This window comes from Euphorbia lathyris, chromosome 7, assembly GCF_963576675.1.
Source record: "Euphorbia lathyris chromosome 7, ddEupLath1.1, whole genome shotgun sequence".
NCBI lineage: Eukaryota > Viridiplantae > Streptophyta > Magnoliopsida > Malpighiales > Euphorbiaceae > Euphorbia > Euphorbia lathyris.
Window position 1 is genome coordinate 32,852,884 of NC_088916.1, and position 17,365 is coordinate 32,870,248.

Sequence of the window (17,365 nt, forward strand, 5' to 3'; positions counted from 1 at the left end):
TAGCTCAATGATTAGTAGATTCGTGCAAATGTCTAATTTCCGAATTCCTTGTTGTTATTCCAAAATCCCATCACCTGGTACCTCGAAAAATTCGCCAAAGTTGACAGCTTGGATTTCCTTAAAGATAGCTATTATTTTTACACATTTACATTTACATTTTCTTTTTATTATTTTATTATTTTTATTTTATCAACTATATAATATAATTATAACATATGTTATTTCATTACATAAAAATGAAATTAAAAAATTAGCCTCAACACATTTTTAATCAAAACGACATCGGACATATATTATTAAAAAGTTAATTATTCATCATCGATTTTTTTCAATTTGTATTTGTTTCTAGCTGTTACTTAACTTTTAACCATGAAAAAAAAACTATTAAAAACCGTTATTTCCATTATTTTATTAAAAACTTAATTAATCACTATAGTTTTCTTCGTAACTATTATTGGATGATATCAATTACTTTCATGAAGAATGGAGAACAATCAACAATGTTTAGGCAACCAGAATTCCGATGCGAGAAAAGAACGACAAATCACCGAAAGGTTCTTGTTGGCAATGGAATCAAAAGAAAATTGGAAAAATCAAAGAATTTGAATTGAACATAAAAATTAAATGAAAAGAAATTTGAATTGGAAATTTCGGATGTCTTTCCCTTCAATAAATAACTGGTCTTAAATCTATAAAATAATGATGTTGTTTGGAGGGAAGGGAAAATAAGGAGGAAGAAATCGGGAAAAAAATTAAAAACTAAACAACTGGAATAGTAGTATGTTAAAATCTAAAGAAAAATAAGAAGTAGGATAATTGTTTATGATATATTTCCAAAACTTCTAAGACGCCGACTCGTGAGTGACATATATCAAGTCTCTAGATCTCGACGAACAAGGATACAATATCGTATTAACGGTATTTGTATGCTTTTACCATTTGTATTTACACAAGCAGGATAAAGATTCACACAGAAACCCCAATTCCCTTTCTTCTCCATTCATCTAGGGCTATAAAATTTCATTTTTATTTCGCGATATAAAAACACCAAATCAGACCTGACTTTGATTCATACATCTGCAAAACACACCTTCGGTACACCGAAATTTGATCGAAGAAAAGAAGCTATGCCTCGCCGCAGAGACGATGACGACGACGAGCAGGAGCTCGATGCAGAAGGTGAGGAATACGAGGAGCAAGAACAGCTGATGGATGAGGAAGAAGAGGAAGAGGAGGAAGATAGAGGCGCTTCTCGCAGGAAGAGACGGAGATCAGATTTTATAGACGATGTTGCTGAAGAGGACGACGAAGAGGAGGAAGAAGAAGATGACGATGAAGACTATGGTGGAGGTAGCCGGAGGCAGAAACCTAAGAGAAGGTCTGGGACTCAGTTCTTTGACCTCGAGGCAGAAGTCGACAGTGATGATGAGGAGGAGGAGGAGGAGGATATGGACAACGGTAAGGGTCCTTTTTCCTCCTTTCTGTTCGTTTCATGGTTGGATTGAATGCCACTGGTTTACTTTACTTTCTGTGAATTTAGGTTAAACAATGAGGAACGGGACTTGGATACTTAAAACTTCTGAAAATTTCGGTGTTTTAGGGGTTTTTGGGAAAATTGTGGTTAATTGATATTTTTTAGATCACTGGCCGGTGGGTACGATTGCTGGCTTGTGAATTTGAGGAAGTCCTATAGTCAAGTGAATTTTGTTACGGTTTAACATTGATGATTTTTTTTTTTTTAATTTCCTCGGCATATTATGGCGATTCTATTTTTGCTATGACTTCTGTGTGCGTTTGGTTTCTTCATTTGTTTTGCATTGATGAATGTGGCACGAAATTAATCCATAATTCGGTTGAGAAAACTTGATTGATTTATGTACATGTCGAAAGTCACTGTGGGAATGGAATTCTGGATTTAGAGAGAGCAAAAACTATACATGCATATAGGAATGAAACATGCGTTTAATGGATGTGCTCAAGCTGAAAAGCAATCTACTTAATATTGAATACTAGAAGAACATAGAATATCTGGATATAAAAGTTGGTGTTTGATGTATGAGGGATATAAAAGTTGGTGTTTGATGTATGAGGGCTATATAAGTTGGTGTTTGATGTATGAGGGCTATATACCATCTTTCATTGTGCAATCAATTTATTGACGTAATAATCTCTTACTGTGTTGTAGGCTAACTGACACTTGGAGAGTTAAGAGCACTGTTTTATTGGGATTTAGATGGAGGGTATCTGAACGTACTCGTTTTCCTTTTGGATTTTTTTTTTACCGTTGAATAACCTCATGTTTTAGTAGCACGAAAACTCTATGTCTTGATTAAAACATATTTGATTGCCAAAGAAATCCTTTAAACATAAAAACTAGCTTGTGGGTCTTATGGTGGTCAAATATTTTTTTCTTGGTCAAATATAGTGTTAATGTATTTCGAGACTATATGTTCGTGTATCTAATTTAAGTATCTATGCATCAACCACTATTTAGTATATGAAGACATTCCTTATTAAAGATTTAGGGCAATAGGTTGTTGTCCAAGAGTTAATGTATGATACTATCAGAGTCTTTGAGGTCTATGGAAGAAGAGTTCACTGAATTTATGTCCCAAAATTATTATTACCAAGTCTAATGGCTTCATCCCGGTATAATATGCTTTATGGAAGTGTGCATATTTCCTGTAGCCAAGTATAGCATAATGCAATCAGTAGGGCTGTGTGTAAATATGGTAGTTATGTACTGCCTTCTGTCATTTTTTTCTTTAAACAGCTGCTTCTCTATCCATATGTTGATTATTTCCTGTTCTGTCATTTTGGATATTTAGCTTCTCTACGTTGAGTTTCTGAGGGTCATATTATTCCTGAAGATGGTATATTCACTGGGTCCTTTTGTTAGTATTTCAACATTTTTGTTTTACCAGGTAGCAACTATTGGCAAGGTACTAAATTATTGTTATAGTATTGCCATAGTAATATTGGCATATCAATGTTCTTAAGTCTTCAATTTAATCTTTGTTGGTTGAATACTTGAATCCAAGGACTACTTTTTATTTTTCTGTACTTCCATTTCTTGTTCATCTGATTATGCTGTGAGTTGGTTGCCTGTATGATTTAAGCATGGATATTACAATTTCCATATGCTGGTTATGTTGATTTATTTAACTGTTCTTAAGGTCAGTTTTGCATGATCAGTTAATGTACTTGGTGAAATTATAGTGGACAAGCTATAATAAATGAATAAATATATCCTTTTCTTGGTTAATGTGGGCTATTTTGAGATTATATCTCACATTTAATTTTCTCTTTGTGGCTTGGGATAGCAAAGCCTGAGGTTCATATATATGCATGCAGATTTTATAGTTGATAATGGAACTGATCTACCTGAGGAGGGTGATGGTAGAAGGGGTCATCGAAGGCCTCCAATGCTTTCTCGGGAGGATGAGCAGGAAGATATTGCAGCGCTTGAGAAAAGCATTCAAGAGAGATATGCAAGATCAAGTCACACGGAATATGATGAAGAGACAACTGAAGTGGAGCAACAAGCTCTTCTGCCATCTGTTCGGGATCCGAAGTTGTGGATGGTGAAATGTGCGGTATGATTTTTCAAATTTGTTCTTTTACACTCCCTTATCATTGCCACTTGAATGCAAAAGGCTTCCTATGTATATATTCATTAACTTGTCTTTTATTGTATATCAGATTGGTCGGGAAAGGGAAACAGCCGTTTGCTTAATGCAAAAGTATATTGATAAAGGACCAGAGTTGCAAATCAGATCTGTTGTTGCTCTTGATCATCTCAAGAACTATTTGTATATTGAAGCGGACAAGGAAGCCCATGTGAGGGAGGTATGCCTTGTATATCAGGCTTAACTTTGTTTATGAAATGCAGCTTTGATTTTTGCAGATAACATATCTTAAATGGTTGACTTACATATTTTCTGCTTCATCAGGCTTGTAAAGGTCTGCGCAATATTTATGCCCAGAAAATAATGCTTGTTCCAATTAAAGAAATGACTGATGTTCTCTCAGTTGAAAGTAAAGCAATAGATCTTTCAAGGGATACCTGGGTCAGAATGAAGATTGGGACTTACAAAGGGGATCTTGCCAAAGTATGATTAATAACTTCTGTTTTTCATGTTTTCTTGAATATTATTTTCTAAAGATCATTTCTTTTTCACTTTCTGAAGGTGGTAGATGTAGATAATGTGCGTCAGAGAGTCACTGTGAAATTAATCCCAAGGATTGATCTGCAAGCTCTTGCAAATAAACTGGTATATTTGCAATTCAATCATGTTCTATATAGTTTTTATGTTGATCCTTTTGTTTGGATATAGACATGTCTTATTATCTTTTGATATTGAATTTTGCCTTCATAAATTGTATTAAATATTAATTCTGTTTTTGGAGAATAACAGGAAAATGCCATTTGATTCACTAATTTACTTGCTATTTTATCCATTTGTCTGCTCAAGGAGTGTAACAGCCTGGCTTTCCTCTTCTTTTGTATTCGTAAGATATTTTAGATTTTATTGTTTGCAACTTTTATAGGAAGGCAGGGAGGTTGCGAAAAAGAAGGCATTTGTTCCCCTGCCACGTTTTATGAATACAGATGAAGCTAGGTAATTCTGGTTTAACATTCTCTTTGCAAAATTATTTTACTGAAAGTCTGTTAAATGAGTAATTGATTTTGTTTTTTATAATGTACTTCTCAGGGAACTACATATTCGTGTAGAACGAAGAAGAGATCATATGACTGGTGACTATTTTGAAAATGTTGGTGGCATGTTGTTTAAAGATGGTTTCTTGTATAAAACTGTGTCGATGAAGTCAATAAGTGCCCAGAATATAAAACCAACTTTTGATGAACTTGAAAAGTTTCGAACACCTGGAGAGAATGGTGAAGGTGATGTTGGCAGTCTGTCAACCTTATTTGCCAACAGAAAGAAAGGTCACTTTGTAAAGGGTGATGCAGTGATAATTGTCAAGGGAGATTTGAAAAACCTCAAGGGATGGGTCGAGAAAGTTGATGAAGAAAATGTGCATATCAGGCCTGAAATGAAGGATCTTCCGGTAAGGATTATTGCAAGAGATCTTTCAGTTTATCAAACTATTTGTTAATGATCATTTAAAAGTGCTTGGTTTTCAGTTAATTGATCAGCCATTATTGATTGCCAGAGAACTATAGCGGTGAATGAAAAGGAGCTTTGCAAGTACTTTGAACCAGGTAATCATGTGAAGGTTGTCACAGGTACCCAGGAGGGTGCTACTGGCATGGTGGTTAAGGTTGAACAGCATGTTCTCATCATTCTATCTGATACAACTAAGGAACATGTAAGTGATAATTTTCTTGTATGACTCGAGTACCTGTCAGATGTCATTTTGACTGGAAAAGTAACGTATGAAAATGATATAAATCTCATCTTTAGATCCGTGTGTTTGCTGACGATGTTGTGGAAAGCTCAGAGGTAACTACTGGTATTACCAAAATTGGGGAGTATGAGCTACACGATCTTGTGCTGTTGGAGTAAGTGTCTGTTCAAGAAGACAAGAAACCCATTCTTGCTTATCTGTTTATATTGCTTGTCTTGTATGTGTTTTCTATGCGGTTAGATAGTCTTACTTGTTTAGTATATGATGCAGTAATATGAGCTTTGGTGTAATTATACGAGTAGAAAGTGAAGCCTTTCAGGTGAGGATTTCAATTCAAGTTATGTGTTTATGTATAACTGTAAATCCTGCTCAAATGTCTTGATTTACTTTCAGGTTCTCAAGGGAGTTCCAGAGAGACCTGAGGTTGCTCTTGTTAGATTGAGAGAAATTAAGCGCAAGCTTGACAAGAAATTCAATGTGCAAGATCGGCACAAAAATACCATAGCAGTGAAGGATGTTGTTAAAATCATTGATGGTCCTTGCAAAGTGAGATTTTTAGTAAAATTTCCTCTCTTCCTTTCTCTTCTTTCCTTCTGGGTACTCACCTTCCATCTTGCTTATCCTGTTAGGGGAAACAAGGCCCTGTAGAACACATATTCAGAGGAGTATTATTCATCTATGATCGTCATCATCTTGAACATGCTGGATTTATTTGCGTTAAATCCCATTCTTGTATTGTTGTGGGAGGAACACGAGCCAACGGCGATAGAAATGTAAGTATTTTGTGATTGTATTTGTGGATGAAAAAGCAATTTATTGTTTACTTCTCTTGGAGGCTTGCATAGATTTTGTATTATATTTGTACAGAGTAAATAAAAGTTTATAGCTATCTTAATATAATAGTTGTTCAAAATTTAAGTCAGTGGAGTTATAATAACCTTATTTCATTGTTATTTCTAGAATCTTCTTCTAATGAATCTCCTAGATTTGGCCTAGAAATGTATTTTGTAATTTATCACATTATCCTTTCGGTTGAAGTCTCCTGATATCATTAAGTTCATAAAATGATCAAGATAAATCTGAAATAATTGGTAACTTACCTTCAGTGTGTGCTTGCATGAATTCAGGGTAATTCCCTCTCAAGGTTTTCCAGTTTAAAAGCTCCCCCACGTATTCCTCCATCACCAAGGAGGTTTCAGAGAGGAGCTCCATTTGAGTGTAAGTTCTTATAATATCTTCACCTTGGAATGTCTACTTTAAGGCTTAAACCCCCTTACAGAAGGAGAAAGGGCAGACGTTTATATTTCATATTATTGCTAATCTGCTTAAGAATAAATTTGATCGTGAAGTTCCAATTCAATGTCACAGCTGGAGGAAGGCATAGAGGTGGAAGAGGAGGGCATGATGCTTTACTTGGCACCACAATAAAGATACGCCAGGGTCCTTTCAAGGGCTACCGTGGGCGGGTTAAAGAGATAAAAGGCCAATCGGTTCGAGTTGAGTTGGAGTCTCAGATGAAGGTTATTTTAGGCAAGTCATTATCTATCGATGAGGCATTTTTAGCTCGGTGGTTTAGTTGATTTGCTTGTTGACTAGTTTATTTTGTTTCTGCAGTTGATCGCAATAACATTTCTGACAATGTCGTCGTATCTACCCCACACCGGTACTTAACAGCTCACCTTTATATATATGCACACGCTCGCGCACACACACACAGATATATATATATATATATATATATATATATATATATATATATATTATTTGGTATTTATTCAATATTTTTATATCCTATCTTTTTATATGCATTGACCAGTGAATCTCGGTATGGTATGGGAAGTGAAACACCCATGCATCCTTCTCGAACTCCAATGCACCCATACATGACTCCAATGAGAGATGCTGGAGGTTTGTAATCCTTGTACTAGTTATTTGCTTGGTTTGGATGTTGGCTGTTTTTGTTAACATTTAAGAAATGATTATTATGGTCCTAACTTGCCTCTTCCTTATTTGTCTTGCTTTCTACATTTACAGCAACACCTATTCATGATGGCATGAGGACACCAATGCGAGATCGAGCTTGGAATCCTTATGCGCCAATGAGTCCTCCTAGGTTTGATAATGAACTTACTATTTCAGTTCTTGCCCTATTGCTACTCTTTATGATTTGATAATGAACTTACTATTTCAGTTCTTTCCCTATTGCTACTCTTTATGATTTGATTTGAGGAAGCCTTAAGCTCTGTTTGATAGGTCATTTCTCTGTGATACACATTGATGATTGGCATATTTTTTCTTGGCAAGCATGACAAATCTTGATATCCAGTGTCAGTTATGAATTTGATTTCCTTTCTGGTTTTATGCATAATTCTGTGGATTACAAGCTTTGGGTATAATGATTTTCTGTATTACTTTGAAAACATGGTCTCATTTTAAGTAGAATGCGCTATAGAAATAGTTTTTTTTTGGTCATTTGTAATCTAATCTGATAAGATAATGATTTTCTGTATCACTTGAAAAACATTTTCTTTTCTATCTAGAATGCCCAAATGGTCACATGATTCTTTTGTCGCTTGCAGTTTGATAAAGATGATTATATCACTTGGTAGGTGCAGACATTTTCGTTTACTTAAAAGAAAAATTGGTAAACTGACACGACGAATAGGATTCTGAGTAAATAGGTGAAGACTTGTGGATTAATAAACTTTTAGATACATTCTCTTCTAGATGAGGAAAATGAACATATATTGCTTAAGTAGCAAACTATTAGCTGTATGCTGATGTTGAATGCTTAGAGCTGATTGTTTACTTGTGGGAAAAAAATGGGAAAAGAACTGTAATAGAGAAGTAGCATGCTTTTTGTAAATTCACTTTTTACAACATGAAGGTGTAAGCTATTTAGATATATCATTAAGAAACATTTCAAAAGATCCATTGCCATTGTGCTGTTCATGTTTGTTAAAGCTATTTTCTGTAGAAAGTCGCGGACAATTCTTTGGCTTCACTTTCTTACAATCTCTCTTTCCAAAGTGCCTTCAGTTTACCTCCTCCTTATCCTTTCATTAGGACATTGTTATCTCTTTTAATCTGACATCAATTTTTTTTTTTTTTTTCATAGTGATATCATCTTGTGCCAGAAATGAATAATATCTCTATGCATTAGCGAGGGCTTTAATTATGTCTTATGTACCTTTTCTCATTAGAAAATATTATGTGATTAACTAATATAAGAATTTTGAAAATTTTAATTAATACAGGGATAATTGGGAAGATTGCAATCCTGCTTCATGGGGGACAAGTCCACAGTATCAGGTTAGGATCTTGGACATACTGTAGCGTGATAAACTGTTCTCATCATTGAATCCTGTTGTTAATTTCTAATTCCTCCTCCATATGTTCTCTCATTTTTTAGCCTGGAAGCCCCCCTTCTCGAGCTTATGAAGCTCCAACTCCTGGTTCTGGCTGGGCCAGCACTCCTGGTGGTAATTATAGTGAAGCTGGCACTCCTAGAGATAGCAGTTCTGGCTATGGTAATTTATCTTCTCAGTTTGACTTGCTAGTACACAATATTAATTTTCAATTTCCCTTTATTAAAAATCTTTTCATATCATAGCCAATGCACCAAGTCCATATTTGCCGTCAACTCCTGGTGGGCAGCCTATGACTCCAAGTTCGGCAGCCTATCTACCTGGCACTCCTGGAGGGCAACCGATGACACCTGGAACTGGCGGTCTTGATGCCATGTCTCCTGTTATAGGTTTGCCTTGTGCTTTTCAGTGATTTGTTAATTTCATTCATAGCGTTTTTTAAGGCTATGCACGAATACTAAGGAATTATTAGTAGTGTAATGTTGGTTGCTACAGCATAAAATGAATATTTTAGTAGCCTGATTACTCATTGACCTTTTTGCGAACTGTAATTTTGTTTTGTCCACTGGTGCTTTGATTTCATGTGAACTTTCCTTCAGCAAAGTGTGAATTGACATTGATCAAATTTCAGGTGGGGACAGTGAAGGACCATGGTTCATGCCGGATATATTGGTTAATGTACGCAAGGGTGCTGACGAGTCTATTGGTGTTATCAGGGAAGTTCTTCCGGTATGTCTCTATGGAGCTTTTGAAAACTCTTTACATACTTTACATCTCTGACTAAAATGTTAAACAAAGCAAATCACAAACATTAAGATCTCACTGATTTCTACTAAAGGAACACCATTTGGATTTGCTTGGCTATATGTAAATCTGGTGAGAAGAGGAACTTTGGTGCATTTCATGAACTTTGTACAATTGACATGACTGGAAGAGCAGGATGTTGGGGAATGAATGAGAGGAAAAGAAAATAGGTTTTTCCTCCTCTTGGAAGAGGGGAAGTGTAGTATGTGTACCTGCAAACATTTTCTTCTTCAAGTTGTGAAGAAACGTGAAAATCCACAAAATTACTTTTAACAACCTTCTAACATTGAAGTAAAAAAATTACGAGTGCCTTTTATATAAAAACATTGTTACATATCTTTCCTATCCGAACAGGAGATGGTATTCTTGTTCTTTTTGCATTCATCTCTATTGCTTCCCCTGTATTTGTCTCCATTGTTTTTTGCCCCTTTATTATCTCAAATGAAGCTGTAGGTTCCTTTTATTTATTTATTTGAATTGTACAAGATCCAAATATTGTGTATGAATGGATTAATAATTGGTATACATGGTGCAGGATGGGTCATGTAAGGTAGTCCTTGGATCAAATGGCAATGGGGATACGATCACGGTTCCTCCCAGCGAAATAGAAACAGTGGTACCTAGGAAATCAGACAAGATAAAGATTATGGGGGGTGTACATCGCGGAGCCACAGGTAAGTTGATTGGGGTGGATGGGACGGACGGAATTGTAAAAGTAGATGACACTCTGGATGTTAAGATATTAGACATGGTTATACTGGCAAAACTGGCACACTCGTGATTGTTCTGATCATAAATAAATGAAAAAATTAATGTGTATTAAGATTTCTTGTGGTTGTTCCTTCTCTTGGCCCGCTTTTGTTAATAAATTTTTCTTTTTTATATTATCCTATCCTCCTAGCAGAAGTATTTGCTCCATGCAAAATGAGTTTTCAGGTGGAATATAATTAATGGTGATGCTATGATATAAAGTTGGATTCTTAGTCTGTTTAGAAAAGGATTGTCAGATATTACAGTGGCCGGCAAATTTTATTTATTTATTTTCGTTTATTGGTTGTCAAGTTAATTGATGGACCTTCGTTTTCTCATTTGAGCTGATCAGTTGCATTACATTAGATGAGGGCATAGATGTTGTCGCTTGGGTAGTTGTAATGGGATTTGGTCTGGTGAGTCTGCATATGGTGGTATCTTGAACCAGTAATGTTAGGCAATTTCTGGAAGTTATTCCATTGGGAAGTCAGGGTACAGTTTTTTTTTTCTTGGCTGTGGTGAGGGCAAGTTTTGAATTGAACTCATTCGGCACTATTCAACTGATTACAGAAATTGCAGCAGATACAGATGCGATAATCATATATATTGAGTCTTTAGCTATTTCAGCTAATAATGACAATGCATTAGACTGCATTTTCTGAAGTCTGAGGAGCGAGCTTGGAAAGCTTTTATTAATAAGATGCATGGTACCTGACAGCAGATGGAGCAATGGATTCGCAGGGGTCTTGTTGGGGCTCATGACAAAATGACCAGGGAATTTGGTTTAAGGTTTCCGTAATGCAGTTCCTTTGAGTTGACTTGAATGGGGAGAGAGAATTTATTGACTTGAGATATAAATTAAGAATATATAATAATTACTAAATTTTGAAAAGGATAATATAGTCTAATACTTGATCAGCTCCTGGCTGATTTGATTTTTTTTTTCTTTATAAAAAAACGCTTACTGAATGCATGCCTTTTGTAATAACAGCTTTTGGACAACCGAAAAACAATCACCTTAGAACCCCTGGGAGCGGTACTCCGGTTCTGGTTCCGTTGGGGGCTCCCTTTAGAAAAAATCGAAATCTGGAAGGACAGAATTGTCCTTTCCTTTATTATTTATAAGCAGAAACTCTTTTGTCTTGGCAGGAAGAGTTTCTAATTTATTTATTTTTGTTAGAGTCAATAGGGTGATATGATTCTTTAAATTATCAAATTTAGTTTTTAATGATAAATTAGTTAGCATGGTTGGAGTAAAATATAAATTTAATATATTTAATATGAGGGTATTTTTATTTATTTATTTTTGTATAAAATTGAGTTTGAAATTAAAAAAATATGATGTGAGATGCAAATAAAATAATAGAAGTCTTTCAAGTGAGTTTTATATATTGATAAAAGATTTGATGTATTGTATTATAATTGATTGAGGGACTAAATATGGTAAATCGAAAAACTAAGAATTTAATGAATAGAAGTTGGAATCTAACTGTATTTATTCTAGGCAGACTTGTTACAGAGTCGGAATTGGATGAATATGAATTCCTCTGGATTTTAATGGTCCATACGGATAAGACATCTAATGCCTTCTCCTTTAAGCATTAAATCAAAAGCTGTATTGATCTCTGAGAGAGGAACTGAATGAGTTATGAACTTGTCGATTTCCAGCTCCTTGTTGATGCATTGTTCCACAACCAGTGGAATGTCTGTTCTGGGCTTATAGTTTCCATAGAATGTTCCTTTTAGAGTTTTTTCAGTCAAGAAATTGAGAGGATTAGTCTTGAAGACATCATCTTTGCTAGGTACCCCTACTAGAACAGCTACTCCCCAACCATCATGTACACATTCAAATGCAGAAATCATGGCTCCAACATTTCCTGTGCATTCCAGGCTTCTGTCTACTCCTCCATTTGTCATCTCAACAAGCACCTCTTGAACTGGTTTATCATGGTCCTTTGGGTTCACAAATTCTGTCACACCAAACTTTTTGGCTGCAAAGCAAGTAGTAATGAATCATCTAAGACAAGACAATCAATAAGAAATATTATTACCTTGTTCAAATTTATCTGGGTTGAGATCAACACCAATAATCCTTGAAGCACCACAAACCCTGGCCCCTTCACAAGCCTAATATTAATCAAATCAAATCAAATTAATATCTTTTCAGATCTCCCATGACATATACATATATATTAAAGGAGATGCTCACAGCAAGTCCCACAGCTCCCAATCCGAAAACAGCAACTGTTGATCCCTTTGTAGGTTTTGCTACGTTTACAGTTGCTCCAAATCCTTAAAAGAAAACTCAATGATTATATATCTTGTCAGTTTAAAGAATTTAAAGGAGCAGAGAAGACATACATACCTGTTGAAAAACCGCAACTGAGAACAAGGACCTTGTCAAGAGGAGCAGCAGGATTGATCTTGGCAACACAGCCAGAATGAACGACAGTGTATTCACTAAAGGTGGAAGTTCCAAGAAAATGGTAAATAGGGTTACCGTTGATTGAGAATCTTGATTTTCCGTCATGAATCATAACACCTCTATCAGTATTAATCCTGAGGAGTTCACACATATTGCTCTCAGCTGATTTACAGTGAGCGCATTCCTTGCATTCACCTGACGTTCTGAACCCAGCTCACGTACCGCTTTAATGGGCGAACAGCCCAACCCTTGGAACATACTACAGTGAATACAGGAAGCACATGATCTCCTGCTTCAACATCTGTAACTCCTTCTCCAACACTCTCCACAACACTTTTAAAAAAAAACACAAGATTAATGTATATTTCAATATTTGTGAGATGAGATGTTATATGAAGAAATAGAGGTACGTACATACCCACCAGCCTCGTGACCAAAAATCCTAGGAAACAAAGGGTTCTGTCCTTTGGCATCCCAGAAGTAGAGATCAGTATGACAAAGAGCAGTATAAAGAATCTTGATTCGGACCTCCATTGACTGTGGAGCTGCTACTTCCACTTGTTCTATTACTAGTGGCTTCCCTGCTTCCCATGATACAGCAGCTGCACTAACCAAACTTTACTCCATCCATCCAATTTTATTAAAATATATATATGCACTAATGAATACTATCTACTTACCTTTGCAACGTATAACTTCACCACCCATTTCTTTGTCTTTCTCTGTGCGCTAAAATGAAGCTATTTATATCTCTCAAAAAAAAATGAAGCTATTTATAGACTTCAAAAATGAATATAATAATTCCACTTCTAGACTTGGTCAAAAGATACAATCTTTACTATTCAGATTGCCATAAAAATTCGTGGTTTTACGTAATTACAGATGGATTTTAGGAATTCATTTTGGAAGGAAGCTGCCATTTCAACCAAAAATCCCCTCTTAATACAACCGATCAATTTATCATTTTTTTTACGGATTCGGATCCTCTCCTGTATCACCATAACAGGAGAGGATCAGTTGCTTAAATCCTACCCCTTCCTTTAATATGAAGGGCTAGGATTGATAGTTTATTATATTTTTATATTTTAATTTATTTAATAATTAATATTATTAAATGTATTCTTTTTTTTTTCTTTTTTCTCACCGTTGTCACGATGATCTTAATTGTCTTCCTCACTGATATAAAGAAATCTGGAAAAAAGAGCCCTTCATTCCAGTTCTAAAAATCAACAACATTGTCAAAACATTAAGATTGAATAACTTCATTTTTTGTTAATGCCTTTATTTCTTCCATGGGCCTTCATCTGGGTAGAAGAGGTTTATCACCAAAGAATCATAACAATATCCATTTGTAATCAAATTATATTAATATCACAGTGTACAAGCCATGGTAATTATAGAAGTGATCAAAGAGAAAAAAAAAACATACCAGAAAACTTACCGGAATCAATTTAAAAAAGAATCCATTTTTTTACTTTGAGTTTTCTTTTCTCCTTTGAGTGAATTATAAATATGAAATGGGATCAGGTTCTTCATGTTTCTTCTGTTGAATTCTATACAGGTAGAGAAGAGAGATGGTAGTAACACACTGACAGAAGATAAATATCTTTATACAGATCAGATTGTGATTTCAAGACTAGGGAAAACAAAAGCAATATTAGAATCAGGAGATCAAAAACTTGAAATTGATGCTTAATTAATCTGAGAATTAGAAAGAGAATTGATGGTTTTTATATGGTTGAGAGTAAGAATTGAGTTAGAAAAAAAAACAAAGAGTAATGTTTTTTCAATTCCTTTAACCAGTTATTCTCAGAAACACGATGAAGGAGAGAGATGAAAAAAAAATAAAAAAACAAGGCGAGAAAGGGATAGAAGAGAGAGAATCGGAAAAGTAGAGGTAGTTTTAGAAAAACAAAAAAATAAAAAATAGTATGTTTTAATCCTGCCCCTCCATCTTAAATGAAGGGCTTGGATTAAAGAACAGGATGTCTCCTGTTTTAGTTCAACAGGAGACGATCCAAATCCTAAGCATTTAATGCCAGGATTATTTTAATTAATTTTTAGTTTATTGATATTAGCAGCCTTATTTAATTGCATTGAAAAAAACTAAACATAATAGCAATTTAATGCTACTTAGGCGTGATGTTCTTTTACCAAAGAATATTGAATAATTGTTCCTGGAAATATTCTCATTATTTATAAAGACTCCCACCATAACATTTTCATTCTTACTCCTAAAGTTTCATATCTCACCATTTCATCTTCATATCTCACCATTTCATCTTCTTCCTTACATTTAAAATTTCAGATTTCACACATGCTTCGAATTGACTTGAATGAACATCCAATTGAGGATGAAGAGGATGAACCTTTTATTGGCCAAACTTTTGAAAGCCAAGAAGAGGCATATATTTTCTATAACAATTATGCAAGACGACATGGATTTGCAGCTCCCAAAGATCGTTCAGATACTAAACATGGAAGAACGGTCCGACGTGATTTTCTCTGTTATCGTGGAGGAAAACCACGTCTAAAAGTAGTTGACTTGTCCAAGTCTCAACGAAATAAGGGATCTTCAAGGTGTGACTGTCATGCTCATATGCGTATTACTCTAAAAAGGTGCTCTGAAATATTTCCAGAAGAATGGCATATAACAGTATTTGTCAAAGAACACAATCATGATATGTTGCCACCAGAATGTTTGCGATTTCTTCCGATAAATCGAACTATCACTCTTGAGGATGAAAAACAAATCATGTTATATAAGGAAGCTGGATTGTCAATTAGACAACTAATTCGGGTCATGGAGCTTCAAAAAAATGTTAAACATGGTGAGTTGGCCTTTTTTGATAGAGATATCCGCAATCTTTTTGGTAAAGTTAAGAGAATGCTTGGAGCTGATGATGCAAAAAACGTTATCGAGTATATGAAGTCTGCAAAACAAGATGATAAAATGTTCCAATATGCATTTACATTGGATGGAGAACGGAGGCTAGAACATTTGTTTTGGTGTCAAGCTCAAAGTTTTGATTGGTACCAAAAGTATGGTGATGTTCTAGTTTTTGATACCACTTACAAAGTCAATGCATATGACATGCCTTGTGGGATTTTTGTTGGTGTTGACAATCATGGAAAGACAATTTTATTCGGTTGTACGCTCCTTCGCAATGAAACTATATCTACTTTTAAGTGGTTAATGAAGGTATGGTTTTATTTTTACGTACTAGTTTACATGATTTTTTTTAGATAATATGATATAATTAGAAAGGATTGGGAGATCAAGTTGATTATAATTTTTTTTTTGCAGATCTGATATATATATTTTTTTTGCAATTGTGACCATGGTTTTATCACCGGAAATTGTGTTTGATTAGTGTTTGGGTTGTTCATAGAATTATTAAATTCATAGAAAACCCATGCTAATAGATATATAATATCTTTTTGATGCTAGTGCTGGATAATATTTTATTTGATTTTTTTTGGTATGATTTTTGTGAATTATTGTTATTTAGGTTCAAAGGTTCAGTGATCAGGAAGCATTAGTCTTCATAATTTTATAATATCGTTTTTTAAGTACCAAACACAAATTTAATTCATTACTTTATCTCTAATATCTCTAATCATTTTGAAATAACAGACTTTTGTTAGTATTATGAAGAAACCACCAAAGACTATCATAACCGACCAATATCCTTGGATGTCCGAAGCAATTTCAACTGAAATGCCAACCACAAAACATTGTTTTTGTGTATGGCATATTACTTCAAAATTTAGTTGTTGGTTTGCGGGACTTCTGCGCAATGACTACCAAAAGTGGTGTAATGATTTCTACAAGTTGTATAAGATGACTGTTCCTGGGGAGTTTGAATTGAATTGGTCTTTAATGGTGGAAAAATATAAATTGCAAGATAATAAACATGTTGAAGGCCTGCACAAAGTAAGACATTATTGGGCACCGGCTTATCTCCGTGATTATTTTTTTGGAGGGATGATAACTACTGGAAGATCAGAGAGCATAAATGCATTTATCAAAAGATTTGTTTTTTCTCGTATATCTTTGACAGATTTTGTGAAGCAGGTTGATTTTATTTCTAAGTATAATTTTCTATAGGATAACTTTACGCTTATTTTTGTTATTATCTCTTGCTTTCGTGTATCTAATTTATTTCAATTGTTAAAAATTTATTTCAGGTGGACATTGCTGTTCAAGAAATTAGCCAAGAACATTTGCGTAATAATATGGTTGCTACTCTTAGACCCATTTCTCTGAAGACAAAATCACCATTAGAAAAACAAGCTTTTGAAGTCTTTACACCATTTGCTTTCAAAAAGTTTCAAGAAGAATTTACAAGAGGTACTATGTATTATATTGTTCATGTTGAAGATAATCAATTTATGGTGAGATATTTTGAGGGGGGTGATGCTAGACTACATAAAGTATTTTGGGATGGAAATACAACATGGTGCAGTTGTAAAAATTTTGAGTTTTGGGGTATTATTTGTCGTCATATATTACGAGTATTCATCCATAATGATTGTTTTAAGATTCCACCCTTTTATTTACTTACACGGTGGCGTTACGATGCATTGCAAGCAACTAGTAGTACCGAAGAAGTGGATGATGATTTATTGTCGGAAGAAGAAC

At 34.7% G+C, this 17,365-nt stretch overlaps 2 protein-coding genes across 2 annotated transcripts; one reads left to right on the forward strand and one right to left on the reverse strand.

The window, feature by feature from the left end:
• Positions 1-791: 791 nt before the first annotated feature.
• LOC136235109 (putative transcription elongation factor SPT5 homolog 1) lies at positions 792-10,386 on the forward strand. Its single transcript, XM_066024623.1, has 22 exons — positions 792-1,458; positions 3,355-3,596; positions 3,703-3,849; positions 3,954-4,112; positions 4,191-4,274; positions 4,552-4,622; positions 4,716-5,073; positions 5,179-5,334; positions 5,430-5,527; positions 5,644-5,692; positions 5,767-5,919; positions 6,003-6,146; positions 6,501-6,591; positions 6,742-6,903; positions 6,988-7,036; positions 7,190-7,281; positions 7,408-7,486; positions 8,631-8,685; positions 8,786-8,903; positions 8,987-9,130; positions 9,373-9,470; positions 10,081-10,386. The coding sequence occupies exons 1-22, from the start codon at positions 1,128-1,130 to the stop codon at positions 10,324-10,326; spliced, it is 3,126 nt and encodes a 1,041-aa protein (XP_065880695.1). The 5' UTR covers positions 792-1,127; the 3' UTR covers positions 10,327-10,386.
• A 1,419-nt stretch (positions 10,387-11,805) lies between these two features.
• LOC136236069 (alcohol dehydrogenase 1-like) lies at positions 11,806-13,428 on the reverse strand. Its single transcript, XM_066026176.1, has 7 exons — positions 13,401-13,428; positions 13,139-13,322; positions 12,968-13,053; positions 12,661-12,915; positions 12,505-12,587; positions 12,347-12,422; positions 11,806-12,286 (listed from the first exon to the last, which is right to left on the reverse strand). Exons 1-7 carry the CDS (start codon positions 13,426-13,428, stop codon positions 11,850-11,852), a joined length of 1,149 nt encoding a protein of 382 aa, XP_065882248.1. The 3' UTR covers positions 11,806-11,849.
• Between the last annotated feature and the right edge of the window lie 3,937 nt (positions 13,429-17,365).